Here is an 18,402-nt window from a genome sequence, read left to right as displayed (position 1 = left end):
GGTCATTTTGCTTCACGCACCGGGTGTATCTTTTTTCAACATCCCTATGATCAGTTCGGTTTTATTTATGCTTTCCTCGGTTTTATCTATGTTTACCTCAGTTTCCTTTGGTTACTTTCCGGTGTGTTGGTGCATTAATCTTTAATGAAAAAGTAATATTTAATTAATGAGGTATCCCCCAACTACATAAGTAATCAATACCCAACTAACTTGGTTACTTTTCAACTAACACCTACCTCGAGCTCCGCAATCAGCCTCTTCCCAATGAACTTTGGAAACATAAAGATTCTCTTCTCCAATGAGACAAAACTGACATTCAATGCTAATACTTTCCCTCCAGAACCGGATCTATATAAAAAGACCTTTCTTAATCAAATTAAAACATCTCAAACTCTCTCTCTCTCTAGTAGCAAAGTTAGAATCATGCCGAGCAGAACTCTAGGAAATTTCTTGAGCATCAAATTCGATTCATGTATGGAACATTGGGACGGAGAAACAAAGGAGATCATGTTTGAATCTCTCATTGACACCGACCTTCGAACCTTTCTCGAAGAATCCGGTCCCATACTTATTGAGGGTGTCAAGACGTTCTTCAGAAGCGCTTGCATCAGAGGTAACTACATCGTCTCTACGGTAAGAGACCACACCTTCTGGCTGGATGAAGCCGAATTTGCCCACATGTTCAACTTGCTCACAGAAGGGTTTTCTAACTTTCCAACCCAGGTGGGAAGTGCGGCAGCCGATCACGCACTGTTCTTCTCTGGAACCGATGTTCCGGTGGAAAACTATGGGTTAAAAACCCGCCTTGCTCATCACATCCAACTCCTTCTTGAGATTGTGACCCGCTCTATCACCTGTCAATCCCCAAACCAGCGTTACTCCAAGAAAACATACGACATGATGACCCATATTATTAGCAACACGACCATCAACTGGTCAACGGTCATTTTTCAGAACCTGAAAAACATGGTGCTAACCAAGAAAGGTCTTAGTACATAAGTTATATCTTTCCATCTTATGTATGTCTATCTACTCTTCGGTTTCTATTCTGTAATGTTTCTTCAATATAATTCTATTTCAGTCTAAATAACCGGGTCATCTTAAAAATCTGAATATCCATCTAAGTAACCGGTTAACACTGTCAAATAACCGCGCTCTTATCCGATCTCAAGGAAAACCGTTTAAACTCAAAAGATTGCAAAAATTCTGCTGATTTAAATAACCGGTTAACTCTCGACAACCAAACTCTCCGGTTAAATCAAGAAAACCGCAGCATCAAACGGTTTCAAAGGAGGGATTACGTCATCAAAGTCAAAATCAAAAATGTTGGAGGGAAATTTCCCGCCCAAAGAGCTTTCGTTCAAAATTACCGCTCATTGATTTGGCGCCCATAGTTTGCCGCCTTTTGGCTTCCCGCCCCTTGATTCACGCCTCTTGATTTACCGCCCTTTGGTTTGCCGCCTCTTAATTTACCGCCTTTTTGGCTTCCCGCCCACGGTTTGCCGCCTCTTTGGCTTGGAGGAAAAACTCCCGCCAAGAGTTGATGGGACGGTTGGGTTTCCAAACCGCGCCTATATAAGGAGTCCTTGGATATTTCATTTCACTCTTACGCGAAACAGCTTTCTCTCTTTAAGCTTTCAAACTCTCTCAGCGGTTATTCTCTAGTTTTCCCAAATCCCCTCAATCATCTAAGATGGGTCGTGGCTCAGCCTTGTTCAAACACATCGTTCAGGTGGATTTCGAGGAAATCCGACAAAAGGGCACGCCTGCGGCAAAGGAAGTTATTAAGCGGATAACCGAAGCCGGACTTGAGTATTTTCTGGGCAGTCCCTTTGTTATATACAGAGAAGCGGTTGAAGAATTCTTCAAAACCGCAACTCTATCTGGTGACAAGATAACCGCAACTGTTAGCGGTACTGAATTCGAGATAACCAAAGAATCGGTTGCGGAGATCCTACGTCTTCCAACAAGTGGCCGCAATGCCTTGTTGGATTTAGAACCAACAACATTCGAGGCGGCCTGCCAAATTCTCTCTGCAAATACGGAACCGGTGAAGGTATCCGGTAAGAAAACAACACTACGACCGGAGTACATACCGCTTTGTGACATCTTCACAAAGTCGGTTCAGGCGAGAGGTGGAAATTACGACAGCCTTACCAAGGCCAAGATCGAGATGCTTGTCGGTTTGCTGGAAGGTACGAAAGTCAACTGGGCGAAGGAAATATTCCACAACCTGAAAGACATGGTGAAACCGGACTCCACACGGTCATGGGGATATGCCATTCCCCTTGGAAAAATCATGCTTCACCACAACATCAACACCGGTCCTGGTGTTATTCTCCCATCGAGAAGGTTAATAAAATCCAAACAATTCCTGGAGAGGAAGCAGCCAGCCCCCGGTTCCACAGGTGGCCAAAAGAAGAAATCCACCAAGAAACCGGCCCCGGCAAAAGAAAAGTCCGGAAGCAAGGGCAAGGAGAAGATAGTATTCTCGGAACCGCCCTCGCAAACAAGAGATGAGGAAGAATCGACTTCCACGTCTGATCAAACCGATTCACAGAAAACCGATGAAGAAGGACCGAATGATGAAGAACATTCGGGTACAAGTCCCAACAATACCGGTGCGGCCGGTAGCCCTGAGAACACTGATGGCGGTGCAGTCGATCAAGAGGAGGAGGAGGAGGCTACTCCTGACAATGACCAAAGGATAGCCGCGACCATTGTCCGAAATATCTTTTAGGAAATCGAACTGCGAGTTCAAGCGGTTGGCGCATTATACCGGGAATGGCACGGGTACCGATACGACAAACTTTTCAAACACATGCTACCGGGCCTAACCGACGAACAATGTTTCAGAAGGCTAAAGGAGATAGAGGAAACCGTTCTAAGCCTCACAAACGCCGAAACTCTTCACGAAGCCATGGACCGATGCGCCATTGTGAGACCGCATGCTCGGCTACAAAAGCTAACCGTACGCATCCGGAAGCTAAAAGAAATGTACGTTGAGGGAACACCGAAGGCTAACTTACAGCTCTTGGTGTTAGAAAAGCTTGAGATAGCAAAAGGAGAATTCGCTGAAAAAATTGATCGGCTTGAAGCGGTGTTCAAACAGCGAGAAAAACCGCACTCTCCAGCTCCTGAGACCAGTAACGGTCAGAACCGAAGTGCAACACCTCCTCTGGCGGATCCGGTGATAAATGAAACCGATGAAAGGACGAGGAATCCTCTCACCGGACAACTTGAGACTGAACAACCTGGGGTTTCCGAACCGGGCGTCACAGAAGAAAGGGTCAAGACCCTTATTCAAGAGTTTGCAGACTCAACGGTTCACCCATTGGAGACGAAAGTCAAGACAGCCATGCGACAGGCACTCCTGTTCGCCGAAAAGACAAGGAATGATCTCGTAAAGGCAGAAGACCGGATCACAGCCATCGAAGCTGACTACCGGGACGAAACGGTTTTACGCAACGATCATCTTCGGCGAACCAAGACCTTGGAAGAAAAGACCTCAGGGATAGTGGATGACTTAGATCGGCTTGAAAGGGAAACCGAGCAACGTTTAACAGAGGTCACTGAGGACCTAGTCGGCTCGACACTTGACAGGGTCTCATATCTGGAAAAGAAGAATGCAAGCCTTGAAGACCGCAACGACAAACTTGAAGCCGATCTTAAGGCGCTAACTGAACATGTTAATGAGCTGATAAAAGCCAAGATCAATGCTGACACAGCGGTTGAGGAAGCAAACGTCCGAGCGGCTAAGGAAGTCCAAGATGCGCTGGATGAAGAAACGCGGAGAGCAAAGGAGGCACCGCGACTATCTGAAGAGGAAATAGCCGAGCGCGAACGAATGACACTAGCTAAGTATCCGGGACTTGCAAAGTCCATAGCCGCTCAAGCACGAGAGGATGCAGAGCGGTTAAATAATGAAAGACAAAGACTTGATGAATTTGCAACCGCTCACAAGAAGAAAAAGGAAGCTTCCTCCTCTTCGGTTCCGGCAAAACGAAAACGGAAACCATCAAAGAAGGCTCAGGTAGCCGGGCTGCTGGAGAGGATCACCGAAACAAATGTCGATACTCCACCAGACCCACCGCAATCCGAGGATGAAGATGAAGAGCATTTGGCGGAGCGCTCTACAAGACAGCGAGTCTCCGATACGGCCGGTCAACCGCAAGCTGGGGGTTCATCCTCAAGACCGGATCAACCGGATAAGGAAAAACCAACCAAGGATATGATGGACGACTTCAGATTCTCTGACTCAGAATAAGGGCTCACTTTTCTTAAACTATGTTTATTTCATTGTCTACTTTCGGTTATTTCTCTCTATATATATAAAGCTATTTTTGAAACCGGCCTATACTTGCATCTCTACATAGTTTTGATAATTTTAAATAAAATAATCAAAAAGGGAGAAATTGATAAGATAAAAGATAATAAATCTTCCAAAAATTTTCTCAAAATTTTTCCAAATTTTTCGAATAATTCTCCCAAGTCAGTTTCAAAAATCCGGTCAAATAAAGAACCGGCCTACGTTTGCAAACTTACATGGTTTTGATAATTTTAAATAAAATAATAAAAAGGGAGAAATTGTTAGATAAAATTAGACCGGTTCACAGAACTTAACACATAAACCTTTCATGCAGGAACAAGGAACCGGACCGGTCAAACAAATGAACCGGCTAAGAAGATTAACCGGTGAAGATAGTAAACCGACCAGGAACATTCGGAACATGACCGCACAAAGAAAGGATCGGCCAGAACTAAAAACCGGAAACACCAGACAACCGATCAGCCACAAGGCAAAGGAATAACCGGAAGCTGTCCGGTTAAACCAATCACACCGGCAGCCATTCGGTTAAGTCAAATGACCGACCAGCATAAGAAGACACTTTGGGTATCTATTGAGAATGATACCAAAGGAACAGACTGAACATTTCCATATTCATACAAGTCTGAGGACAGTCTGCAGGCTGCAGAAAACCGTCTTACAGGATCTTTCTACTTCGGGATAAATCAGAAAGGAGATCTTCCAAGTACAGACAACTGTCTAACCAACAGTTACCACATTGAGTAAAAGACAAACCTAGCAGGTTTGTCTTACACACCGGAAGAACAGACTGCCAAGTCTGTGAAATTGACCGCCAGGTTTGAACAATTGACCGCCAGGCCTGAATCACTGAACCTCTGCTCAGCCAATCAGATTCAAGGAAGTGAAATATGACCGTTGGCATATTTCACCTATAAAAGGAGCAGCTGAAGAAGAGTAAATGCGGGACACAATGTGGGACAAGTGAGATACAGTGAGACACAAGTGACACAGCGAGCAATTAATTTACAAGTGATAAGATTGTGTTCTATCTCTAGAGAAAGCCTAAGTGCTAAAGTTGAAGTGTGTATTGTACAATTTCGGTGAAAATTGTAAGGGTATTATCGAGCAGGAAATAAGTCTCGATCGGATTGTACTTGTATTCCTTAGTGAATATCCTTCTCGCGGTTTCGAGAGGAAGGGGTGACATAGGAGTTTTATCTCTGAACATCCATAAAATCTGTTTTGTTATTTACTTTCTGTCGGTTCTATTTTCTAACCGACCTGTACTAACTTACCTACACCGCTCTAATCTACTTAACTCTATCCAAACCGAATCACCAGGTTACAAAAACCGACCCATCAATCTTCAAACCTATATCATCCAAAACCAGTTCTGCCTATCTCGTGAGTGTGCTGCTTCAACCTGAAACAAACCTCTTCTGCGCTTGAACCTAGTTCAAGGGTTTGTGACAGTTTGTGTAGTATTGAAACCCCAGTGTTAATCTCTAACCGGATTAATCACCACCCTTTGAGTGAGACGCGTTAACCGGCCCAACCCCGGTCCTCCAGCCGTGATCTAGATCCTAACAAATGATCTTTTTTCCCATACTATTCTTGGCATTGGGTAGACTTATGGTGGCCAACTCCAATCGATATGAGACATTTCTCACACGTCTCTCGATTTTAAACGGTCCCTCGTATATGTGCACAATCCCCTTGAGCACAGATCACAGAGACTTAAAGTGTTAAGGGAGTAATTTCCCCCATTACTCTACCCCTCCTTAAACTCGACTACACGCCTCTTCAGATCTTCCCATTTCTTCATCGTCTTGGTGGCTTTGTCCAAAAATGCCCAAGCAAGATCTGCTTCCTCTCCTAATGATTTGGCGAGAGTGAAGGAGGACTGACTTTGACCAACATAACATGTGGTCAAACTTTGTGGAGTTTATGATTGTTTGGTGTCTTTGGTCTTGAGCCCCTCAAAGGCCACCACACACGCTATCTAGACTTCCTTCGGTACTTCCCCTTTTCTCTTGGAATCGTCCCTATCATCCATCATAGCAAAAGTGGTAAATGTCTCTTTACCATGTTTGCAACCTCGGCTGAATCGCATTGATGAGAACATGCTCATTCCCTCTAATTCTCTTCTTTTTGGTATCACATTAGTCTTTCCGTGATCCAAAATAATTATGAAATAAGGAACTATGCAAGTGTGTACATGATCGAACCATCGTAGTCCCAACACTACATCGTAGTCATCCATAAGGACTAACATACACGAGAATGTTTCCTTATAGTCTCCGATCTGTGTTTGCACTCCCTTAGCCTCCCTGGCCACCTACTTGGTCATTGTATTGACAGACTTGACTGTCCCTCTCGTTAAGTTGATACAAAGAACCAATGCCTTATCCACTCCTTTACGCATGAAGTTGTTAGTAGCTCTAGTATTCACTAGTATTTTGACGCACCTTCCCCCGATCAAGGCTTCCACGAACATCAAGCCCTCTTTGTTCCCTTGATCGGATTTATAACACTAGCCTTTACCGCATTGAGTAGTCTTAGGGATCCCACATAAGTCCCTTCCTCTTCCTCGGAAGACTTGATTTCTTTAACCGTTGCAACCTTTTCCCCTTTAAACGGGCACATAAATTTTATGTGATTAGTAACACAACAAATATGACAAACTCTTAGTTTACCCGATTCATCATCTTACCTTATTGAGTTGTTGTTTGGATGCCATTTTTTAGGTGGGAGGTCTTTCCCACCTTTCTCCTCATCATCTTTGTTGAGCTTTGGCCTGTCCACGAACACCTTGAGGTCGACCAGCCTCTTAGTGACCGCAATTGCCTTAAAAATGTTCTACACCTTGGCCCTGTGTAACTCTAAATGTGCCCAAGTTTTTAGGTTGTTCACAAACGCGAACTAAGCCTCTTGTTCTGTTAGACTAGGTAACTCGAACATCAGTTCCTATAACTGCATGACATACTCATTGATGGACTTGTCATGCGCAAGTTGACTTAACTACTTCCGAGCCTCGAAGTCGGCGTTCTTTGAGAAGAATTGGCACTTGAACTCGGTATTGAAGTGTTTCCATGTTTCTATCATCAACGTACCTCGTTCAATATCTACTTCACGCCTTCTCCACCACAATAGCGCCATTTCAATCAAGAAGAACGAGATCGTTTACAACTTAGTGCGATCATCAAGTATGTTTGATGTTCGAAATTACCGTTTCATGCTCCATAGGAAGTCCTCAACTTCCATTACATTCATCGAGCCTTTGAACAGATTTGGTTTGGGAACTTCTATCTAATGAGGTGTCGCACCTCTAAGTTCCCCTCCATTCCACCCAATTCGATCTTCCATCGATTCGAGCCTCCCCATCATCTCCCTCTAGAGGGCGTTGACCATCGCATGGACTTCTCCTCGGATTGTCTCGATCACTTCCTTTTGGACATCATTAACCTCACCTTGAACCGATCTAAGTACTTCGTCAAGAATGCTACGATTCGAATTATTAATGATCCCTATGACATCATTCTCCAACTTTTCACTTGCCTCATCCAAAGTTGTTACCTTATAGGCCACTATGTTAAACACCTCGAGAGCCTCCTAGTGCTCGCACATGCCTTCCTCAAGTCGGGTCACCCCCACTTCTATGTCAGCACACCTCTCAACGGACTTACTCCTCTTGGGCCCCTTGTCCTTCTGTTGGTCGATCGAAACCTTCGTGACTTTGGATCATGAATCCATCTCTTCTTAGCACAATCTTCTCTTGAATGTGGAAGCACAAATGTGGATACAATACCACTTTTGCTTTGATACCACTTATCAGGGCAAAAACTCGATCACCGAATAACTCCTCATCACGTGCGACCCTGTCTAGATTGCCTCAATACTAGCTAGTTAGCCTCTTAAAAGATATAAGAAGAAGGAGCAGATTGAGAGAGAAAGAGCTTGAAGAATATGAAGTTGTATTGCTTATGTATTACAAGTGTGAGGTGCTTGGTTTATGACCAAAACTTGTTTATATACAAGTGGATGGATCTTTCTAGATTCCCCTTGTTCTAGAATTTTTTTAGAGACTTCTATTATCTACATAGACTTAGGAACTACTAGAGAATTCTAGAGAGTTATCATCTATCTATAATTAGCTGTAATATTATTTGCATGAGTGAAGTAAAAATTAAGATGTATTATGGTATGGTTAGAACTCTTTATAATGTTAGACATATACCTACAGTGAAGAAGAATCCGATCTCGTTAAGTACTTTACATAAAAATGTGTATTCTCATAAAACATATAAGGATCGGAAAACCATTAGAATTCGTAAATGTGCATTGATTATTATGAAAAAAAGTGAACCAAAGAGAATATCTACACATTGTTGGGGAGTACAATTGTAGGTGGAGTCCATTCTGTTGAGTCAAGTGATGATACCACAAAATTATGACATATGCGTCTTGGGCATATGAGCGAGTGTGGAATGGTTGAATTACATAAAAAAGATCTATTAAATGATGTTAAGAGATGTAAGTTAGACTTTTGTAAATTCCTTATTCTTAGAAAACAAACTAAAGTTAGTTTTGCGACTAGTAAGCACGATAAAGAAGGAATTCTTGATTATGCATATTCCGACGTATGAGGTCCTACAAGAGAATCATCATTGGGTGGAGCTTTGTACTACGTGATTTTTATTGATGATTATCCTAAAAAGGTATGGATTATATATTGAAATAGAAATTAGAAGTTTTTACCAAATTCAAGCTATGGAAAGCAGAGGTAGAGAACCAGACATGTAGAAAAATCAAGTATATGAGGTATGATAATGGTAAAGAGTATAGAAATATGCAGTTCAATAAATTTTGTGATGAGCATAATATTTAGAGGTATTTTACATTACGTAAGACACCGTAATAAAATAGTGTGGCGAAAATGATGAACATATCAATTGTTGAGAAAACAAGGTGCTTGAGATTGAATATGAGGCTTCTTAAAAGTTTTTGAATATAAGTTATGAATATGACGGGTTATCTCATCAATAGATCACCATGGGCATCTTTGAGATATAAAGTTGTTAAAGAAGGTGTGGACAAGTAATGTAATTGTTTGGTTGGTGCTACCAATGGAGACTAGGGTCTAACTATTGTCAACAACTTATGATAAACTCTTCAATAATTATCATGTGAGGGATTAGTATCTGTTTCTATTCTACACAAATCCTTCAAACTCTTGAAACGGATTCAAGTGCGGAAGTGTTTGTCGGATTTGAATCTTTGAAATGTAAAAGGTAGAAAGTAAAGAACACAGGGAGTTTTATGGATGATCGGAGATAAAACTCCTACGTCACCCCTTCTTCCACAACCAGAAGATTATCCACTTAATACTTTGAATCGAATACAACTCACTGAGCTAGCTAACTTTCTGTTGAACAGAACAACCTTTGTTCAACTTACAATGTTCTCAAGGCTAGATAGTAATTGAATTTATCTCTTGATCTCGAAGGATGTAAGAAGTTAGTAAGAGCAAGAGCAAGATTGTAAGTAAGGCAGTGCATTAGATGACCGAGAGAGAGAGAGCGCAATTCGTCTGTTGTCCTTGAGAATCTATTTATAGTAGAAGGACACTAACAGTCGAATCTTCTTTATGGACATGTGGCATGTGTCCGTTGGAAGGCCGCCCATAGCACTAGAGTATAGTAAATCTGAGCAATTGGAACGTGGCCATACCGAACTGGTAGTGCGCCGAATATCCTCTGATATTGTCTTGTATTGGACATACAGTTGGAAGGATATTTGTGTACGTGGCGTTTATTCATTTGATACAATTAGTTGGCTTGTCAGATTACACAGAAGTGAGTGGAGCAGGAGTAGTAGACATCTAGTTGATCGTGATTATACGTATACTTTCTTTAGACGGCTGCTAAAACAAAGCATTAGACGTGCTCCTTTAGACCTCTTCTAAAGGAGTTAAACGTCCTCGTCTAACTATGCTTCCCTTTAGACTTCGTCTAAAGGAGTTAGACGTCCTCGTCTAACTACGCATCCCTTTAGACCTCGTCTAAAGGAGTTAGACGACCTCGTCTAACTATGCTTTCCTTTAGACCTCGTCTAAATGAGTTAGACGACCTTGTCTAACTACGCTTTCCTTTAGACCTCGTCTAAAAGAGTTAGACGACTTCGTCTAACTACGTATCCCTTTAGACATCGTCTAAAGAAGTTAGACTACCACGCTTAACTATATTTCTCTTTAGACCTCGTCTAAAGTTAGACTACCATGTATAACTAAATTTCCCTTTAGACCGCGTCTAAAGGAGTTAGACTACCACGTCTAATTACGTTTACCTTTAGACCGCGTTTAAAGGAGTTAGACTACCACGTCTAACTACGTTTCCCTTTAGACCTCGTCTAAAAGAGTTAGACTACCACGTCTAACTACGTTTCCCTTTAGACCTCGTCTAAAGGAGTTAAACTACCACGTCTAAAGTGGCATAGTCTTATATAAACACCTGCACAAAACAAATAGACAACTTAACTTTATTCACAACTAAGTTTTAACAAAGATCATCAATATAAAGTCAATATAAGATAAGCTTATTCTCTAGTTTATTTTAGTCAAAATAATTTGACCCAACAGTAATTGACTTTAATAATTTAAAAATGTTTGGATGTCCATCTTATGTACTTGTATTGGGTGATGAAAGATCAAAACTTAATCCAAAGTCCAAACAATGCATGTTTTTAGGTTACAAGAAATGTGTTAAATTATACAAGTTTTGGGATCCAACTACAAAGAAAACAGTGATAGTAGAGATGCGGTATTTGATGAGAAGTCTATGTTGCATCATAGTAAAAACCACATGGTAAAAAATTGCTCTATCTCAGATACAATATAAATGGATTCAGAAAAACCTTTGATTGCATCCGATAGGGTTGAGATGAATTTAGAACAATCTTCAATGGTATCTGGTAGGGGTGAGAATGAGAAGAATGTCAATTTTATCTACAAAGTTGGAGGAATGTGTCAAATTTATTATTAAAGTCGTAAAATTCTATATATGTATATAAACATGACAAAAAATGTCAAATTTATTCTTCTTAACAGGATTATTTAATGACGTTAAAATTGGTTGACATGGCATTGCCATGTCATATTCACATATTTTTTATATATTTATTTTTTATAATCTAATTTTATCATTTCAAACCAAATCACCAAGTTTTTGATGTATTCTAAAAAAGAAGAGATTGTGCTTAATAAGGAGAAAGTCCAAAATATAACAATTTAACTTAATATTCATTGTCTTCAGGACTAGAATTTGTTGAAGAAGAAAGAATATGAAGAGATAGTAAATTGGTTAGTAGCTATAATGAGGGAGTTGATGAAGGCCCCTAAATCGAAGACCTATACTATCAGGAGTAACTCTACCTGAAAAGTAAATGAGGTATGGAATAAAAATGCAAGAAAGAAAGATGAAGACCATGCCTATAAAGGGAAAATCTTCTCAGAGGATGTTAAAACAAAAGTGGAGGTACTTAATTCTCCTTTTAAATTTAAACTTTCCAATGAATTAGAAGAAAAGTGCATAAAGGAATGGGAAAAGGTGGTGGTAGAGAATTATATTGGAAAAAACAGAGTATCATTCTCAATCACTAAAGAGACTTTAATGAAATAGTGGAAGGAAAATGAGCTGGAGAAGATCTCTGCAAATATTCATGATCTCTATTTTCTTCAATTTAAGAATGGGTCGAATCTGGATGACATTCTGAATAATGGGCATACATATATTGGATCCAACTGTATGAAGTTGGAAAGATGGTCTGAAAATTTGAACCTATTAAGTAAATCTAAAAAAACAACACAAATATGGTTCAAGCATTGGAATATCCCTACACACATGTACAGAGTAGAAGCCATGAGTCATTTGCAGGGTTATTGGGAAAACCATTATACATTGACCCCAATAACAGAAGGAGAAGAACATTTATCCTTTGCTAAAATTAGCATAGATGTGAATCCTCGTAGCACATTGTTGAATAATATGACAATGATCGACAGGAAAGGAAAATCTAATGTCATGGGAATCACTTATGAATGGAGACTGGACAGGTGTGCATTCTGCAATACTTTCCAGCATGCCAGCATAAAATGTGCTCAAGATATGGAAGAGGAGTAGAAGATATTGAAAGGCCAAGAAGAAAAAAATTAGGAAAAATAAACAAGGGAGTTTGAAAGAAAAGAGCAAAATGTGGAGGAAGAGAAAGAATCAGAAACCAAGGAAGACTTTGAAAATGAAGAAAGAAATAAAATTGAAGAAAAGATATTAAGGGGGTTTTGTTGAAGAAGAGAATAAAGGTAGCAATGAAACAGAGAATGAAGAAGATAAAGGAAGTTAATTCTCAAACAAGTCAAGCTGTAATACAGGAAACTATAGAGGAGGATACTCAGAATAATCAAGTTGAAGTAGATGTTACCAAGGCTATTGTAGAGGATACCATAGATGAAGCTGAAGGAAGCAAATACAAGAATCCTGAGACTGATCTAGAAATTTAAGTTGAGAACAACAAGGTGAAGAGCCCGAAAATCCTGGAAAATAAATTTTCTATCAAATTAGAACGGGTTCATATAAAGAAAAAATCAAAATGAGAATATGCAGTATTCATCAAACTCTTCAGTTCACCCTCCTTTCATTGTAAGATGAAGGGGAAGAGGAAGAACTAAGGGAAGAGGAAGACAATATGTTGATACAACAAGTTGATATGGAAATAAAAATTCTAATTGGGATAATTAGGATTTGATACAGTTTATAATATTTGTTTGTATGTTTGATTGCTACTAATCATTTTCTTTAGGATCGTTTGATTGTCATCCTTAAATAATAGCTAAGGTTTGTCTAGCTTTGATCCTTGACCCTCCCATTTTTGGGATTTTAATGAAATGGTTTTAACCATTCCCCCCCCCCCCCCCCTCCTCCCCCAAAAAAAAGATTCACTAATGTGAAACCTTCTAGTAGATTTAGTTATGAAACAAGGTCTCATTCACACTACTTATTAATGTTGATGATCTGATAAGCTTTTAGGAAGCTATTACGAGTCAGGTGAAAGATAAATGGATAGATGCGATGATTAAGAAGATTAAGTCTTTGTAGAAGACTTAGACATGGGAGATAATTGAGCTTCTTGAGGGTAAGAAGGCGACTGAGTGAAAATTGGTATATAAGAAGAAACCAACAGTATCAGAAAAAGGGGAAAAGTTCAAGTCTCGACTTGTTGCAAAAGGGTTTTTCGCAGTAGAAAGGGATAAATTATGATTAAAAAAATCTTTGGTGGTTAGACATACTTCAATCAGGACATGTTTGCATTAGTATCCAGTTATGATTTGTCTTTAGATCAAATGAATTAAGACTAATTTTTTACATGGTGATTTAGAGGAGTAAATTTACATGACGCAACTAAAAGGTTTTGAACATGAACATCTGGTGCAAGTTAAATAAATCCTTATACATATTAAAACAGTCTTGATGACGAGTCGACAAACGGTGGTAAAAATGGTTTGACTACTACATGATTAAATTGGTTATAAGCAATGCGAGTATGATTGTTTGTTTATAAAAAGTCTTGATGGCAGGTCTTTTACTTTTCTGCCACTTTATGTGGATGATATCTTGATTGTTGCGCAACATATGCACGATATTGTTAATTTGAAAGCCTTATTGGACCATGATTTTGATATGAAAGACTTAGGTGTTGCAAAGCAAATTCTTGTAATGGAAATTCACAGGAATAGAAGCTCAAGAAAACTATGGTTATCGCAACGGGACTATTTTGAGAAAGTACTAGACATATTTGGGATGAGAAATTAGAAGTTAGTGTCCACTCCTTTTGCAAATCATTTTAAGTTTTTTCTGAACGATGTCCAAAGACGGACAAGGATATTGAAGAAATGAAAAATGTTCCATATGCAAGTGTAGTTGGTTATTTGAAGTATGCGATGATTTATACACGACCATATTTAGCTCAAGTTGTGATTCAAGTTAGTAAGTTTATGGAAAAACTAGGTTAGCAACATTATGAAGCAATCAAATGGATTTTCATGTATCTAAAGGGAACTTCAAGTTATGGTATTATTTTTTGGTGGTCAACAAGTTGATCATGTAGTTGTTGGATATGTGGATTCAAACTATGTTGGTGATATGAATGATATAATGTCTATAAGGGTTTGTGTTTACTCTTTGTGGAGGACCTATATGTTGGAAATCAATATTTCAGTTTACTTTGGCACTATCAACAACTGAAACAAAATATATGGCAGTAGTTGAAGATGCTAAAGAAGTGTTGTTGCTTAATGAACTAGTAAACAAACTAAGTATTGAGCTAGGTGGAGTTTAATTACTTTGCGATAGTCATAGCGCCATTTATTTGGAAAAGATGGTGTACCATTCTAGAATGAAGAATATTGATATGAGATTTCACAAGATCAGAGAGTTAATTGCATCTAGTGAGATACTATTACAGAAGGTTCATACTAGTGAAAATGCAGTTGATATGTTGACAAAGCTAGTTAATATCGACAAGTTCATACATTTTTTGGGCTTGTTGAATGTCTCAAGTTGCTAAAGAAGGATGGTAGGTCAGTCCACTTGGAGTGTCTGAAACTCTATACTATTATCTTCTAAGAATGCTTGAATTTTGAAGGTAGAGGGATGTGTTATATCTTGTGTTCTTTCTTTTACTTTCTTTATTTTTATTAATTTACCTGGTTACGCAAATGATTTTAAAGAGTGTGTTATCTTCCCCAAGTTATATGTTACCTCTAAAGCGAAATTTAAGCTTCTACCTAGTTGAACTCTTAAAGATAAGATACTAGACACAATTTTGAAATCAATCCTAGCACAATGTTGGAGATGTCAGAAAACTTGAACCAAATGCTTAAAATCCAGATGATAGTTTAAATTAATATTTGAACAAAATTTGTTGTGATGATTTTAGTATAAAATAACCCATTGATTACATTATATCCTTTAAAAATTGATAAGCCTTTTTGAAAAATAATATCAAACAAAATACTAATAATTGATTTTACTATCAAGCCAATATCTATATCTCAATATGATAAAACAATGTTATCAATTCAAATCAAAATCCACCCACAATTTTGATGCTATATAACTATATTGTAAACAAACATCAAATGGACGATCACACACTACATCATTGCATAATTTCAAACATTCTTAATTTCAAATAAATTAAAGATATATATTTAACATGTACTTTCTTTATGTTCACACTAGTGGATGTACCACACACTTTCTCCCTACCATGATGACAATATATCAATTGCTGGTTGTTAAGTTGCCAAAGATTCATTCCAAGATAGTTTACTCAAAGGATTCACCTTTTAGTATTTATTATTTATATATCCTTAATTTAGTGCACATGATTCCATCTTGAAGCTTGTTTGATCTTGGTTATTATTTTTTTAAGATATAGATGAAAAAATAGTTATTTGAGTTTTTTAATTGGTTTAATTACTAAAATATTTTTTGTATTTAAAATTAAAATTTAATAAATATAAAGTAAAGATATTTTATTTGATGAAATGAGTATATAGTGATGTAATATAAAAATAAGTTATAAAAAATGTTATAAAGAAAACAGATCAAACAAAATCTTAGATGAGCTGATATTAGAAGAGAGGTAATGTTTTAAGTATACAAATCAATACTTTTAAGAAAATACAATTGGGAGATAGTTTGATTGTTAATTGGTTACTCTAATTATTTATATAGGTAGAATGTGCATGATAAATTAATTTAAACTTTCAAAATAGAATGAGGTCAAATATTATTATACCTTAAATTAACATATTCAAATAAAACCCAAAATGTAACCTATTGAGAATCATGTTAATTCATCTCCCTATTTCATCATCATTTTGAATTCACTCTTCTAAAAACATTACCTCAATATGAACAAATTACAAAGAGCACCCACAAGTAAAAAATAAGGCACTTTTATCTTGGCAAAGTATATCTATTGTGGATAAATAATTACCATTGTAATTAGGAATTAGGGAACCTCAAAATGAGCATGGCAAATAGGTAATGCTCATATTCATCGTTACCGATAGTCATGTTCAACGATTGATAATACTTAGAGAACGTCGATAAGTGTTTTCTTTAAATAAAAAATAAAACCAGTTGTATTTTTTTTTTTTTGCCTTTTGTACAAAAGTTACATTAAATGATATTATTATTATTATTTAGTTGAAATTAGCATGACATATATTACACTAAAGATATTATCAAATTTAAATTTTATATAAAATGATTAATTATTACAAAATCTACTATTTTGTACTTAAATACCAAACAACAAATTCTACCAATCTTATTATAAAAAAAACTTCAAAACATTATAAATATGTTTGACTTTGAAATAAAACTACAAACTAAAACAAATCAACATAACCAATTGTTTTATCGCAAAGTAATATTAAAAACAACCAACCAAACAATAAAATCGACAAACTTATAAATAATGTACATTTCTTAATACCAGCTAATTTTTAACACAAAAGTAATAACCAAATACCAACCTACCAAAAACAACTATTAATAATAACAGCAAAACTAAACATACATTTTAATACCAACTTTGATATACAAAATAATATCAAGAAAACTGTGCAACTAACTAATATTAAAGACAAAACAAAACATACATATTAAACATACATTTTCTCTCTTTAACTTAGAGCTGGGTTTGATCTATGTTTTGTTTTATAAAATAAATAAATAAAACTCATAATAATTTAATTCAAAAATCAAAATATCTTTATTTTATTTTTATAAAATTTAAATCTTAAATACAAAATAACATATAATAATTTAACTAATTTAAGACTCAAATAACTCTTTTTTATCCAACAAGATCTTTTTTTTTAAACCCAACTTTAAATAAGCTCTAATAGTAAAAATAAAACTTGTAATACTGATTTTTTAAACTTTTTCAGCTCATAGATGAAACGGACAGGATTCAACTGCCGCATAGAAACCAAAATCTAGAGAATTTCCAAAATCCTAGTCCAACTTAATTGGGTCAACATGTGGACAAAAGAAAACACATAAAGTGTAGGGTTCAAAAGTGGATGTGCTTACAAACAAGTAAAGCATCATTATATATATAATCCACTTTATTGATACTTTATGTCTAAATCCTAATACATGTATTATAAGTTTATGTTAAAATTTTAAATTATAATATAGTCAAGTTGACAACTACTAATTATTGCAATTTTAGCCTAGTAAATATCGAATGACTTATTATTATTTAAATTTTAATACTATATCATTTGTTTTTTTCCTTTTGTCCCATTAGTTCTTTGGGAATTTCCTTTTATTTTGATATTGCATTTTTTTATAGGATCATTTTATTTAAAATTAATGTACTTTGTCATTTTGTTTTGGGTTCAAACAATCCACTATTTATCTTAATAATTGTTAAAAATTATTTTTATAATTTATTATTTATTTATAGTTTGAAAAGTTAGTACAACTCACCTCAATTTAAAGTGTTCTAAGTATGTATATATCAACATTTGATCTCCAAAACACTGATTTTTATCACTTAAGTTACTCTTATGGATTTTATAATTTGTTAAATTTTAAAAACAATTATATATATTTTTGTTAGAATATAAAATAATATATCGGTAAGATATTATCCTAATATTATAAATTGTGTTAATATTAATATTATATTAGTTTCCTTTATAATGTCTATATAATAGACATAACCTATGTAACAATTAATAACAATTCAAAATAATTTTTCTCTCTTTATTTTAACATGATATCAAAGCTTTATCATTCTTGAGTCAATCAAGTGTTAGTCTTCCGCTGCCTCTATCAATGGTTACCTTAGCCATTAATAAAGGACTCTAATAATTTATTATTAATATTATTTTTTGTCGGTGGTCTTAAACAACTTATCTTAGGTTTTGAATATCATTTGAGTGGATTTATTTTCGTCAAGTTGGATTGAGGATTTTGGTAGCTTAATGGAAATGAGTTTGGTTGTTTTTGTTC

General features: G+C 36.7%; 1 protein-coding gene across 1 annotated transcript; it reads left to right on the top strand.

Annotated features, from left to right (window-relative positions):
* Positions 1 to 2,821: 2,821 nt before the first annotated feature.
* On the top strand, positions 2,822 to 4,267 carry LOC124924661 (eisosome protein 1-like). The gene has a single exon (XM_047464667.1). It carries the CDS (start codon positions 2,822 to 2,824, stop codon positions 4,265 to 4,267), a length of 1,446 nt encoding a protein of 481 aa, XP_047320623.1.
* The last annotated feature ends 14,135 nt before the right edge of the window (positions 4,268 to 18,402 follow it).

This window comes from Impatiens glandulifera, chromosome 2, assembly GCF_907164915.1.
Source record: "Impatiens glandulifera chromosome 2, dImpGla2.1, whole genome shotgun sequence".
Classification (NCBI taxonomy): Eukaryota; Viridiplantae; Streptophyta; class Magnoliopsida; order Ericales; family Balsaminaceae; genus Impatiens; species Impatiens glandulifera.
This window is presented reverse-complemented; position numbering and strand designations above follow the sequence as displayed.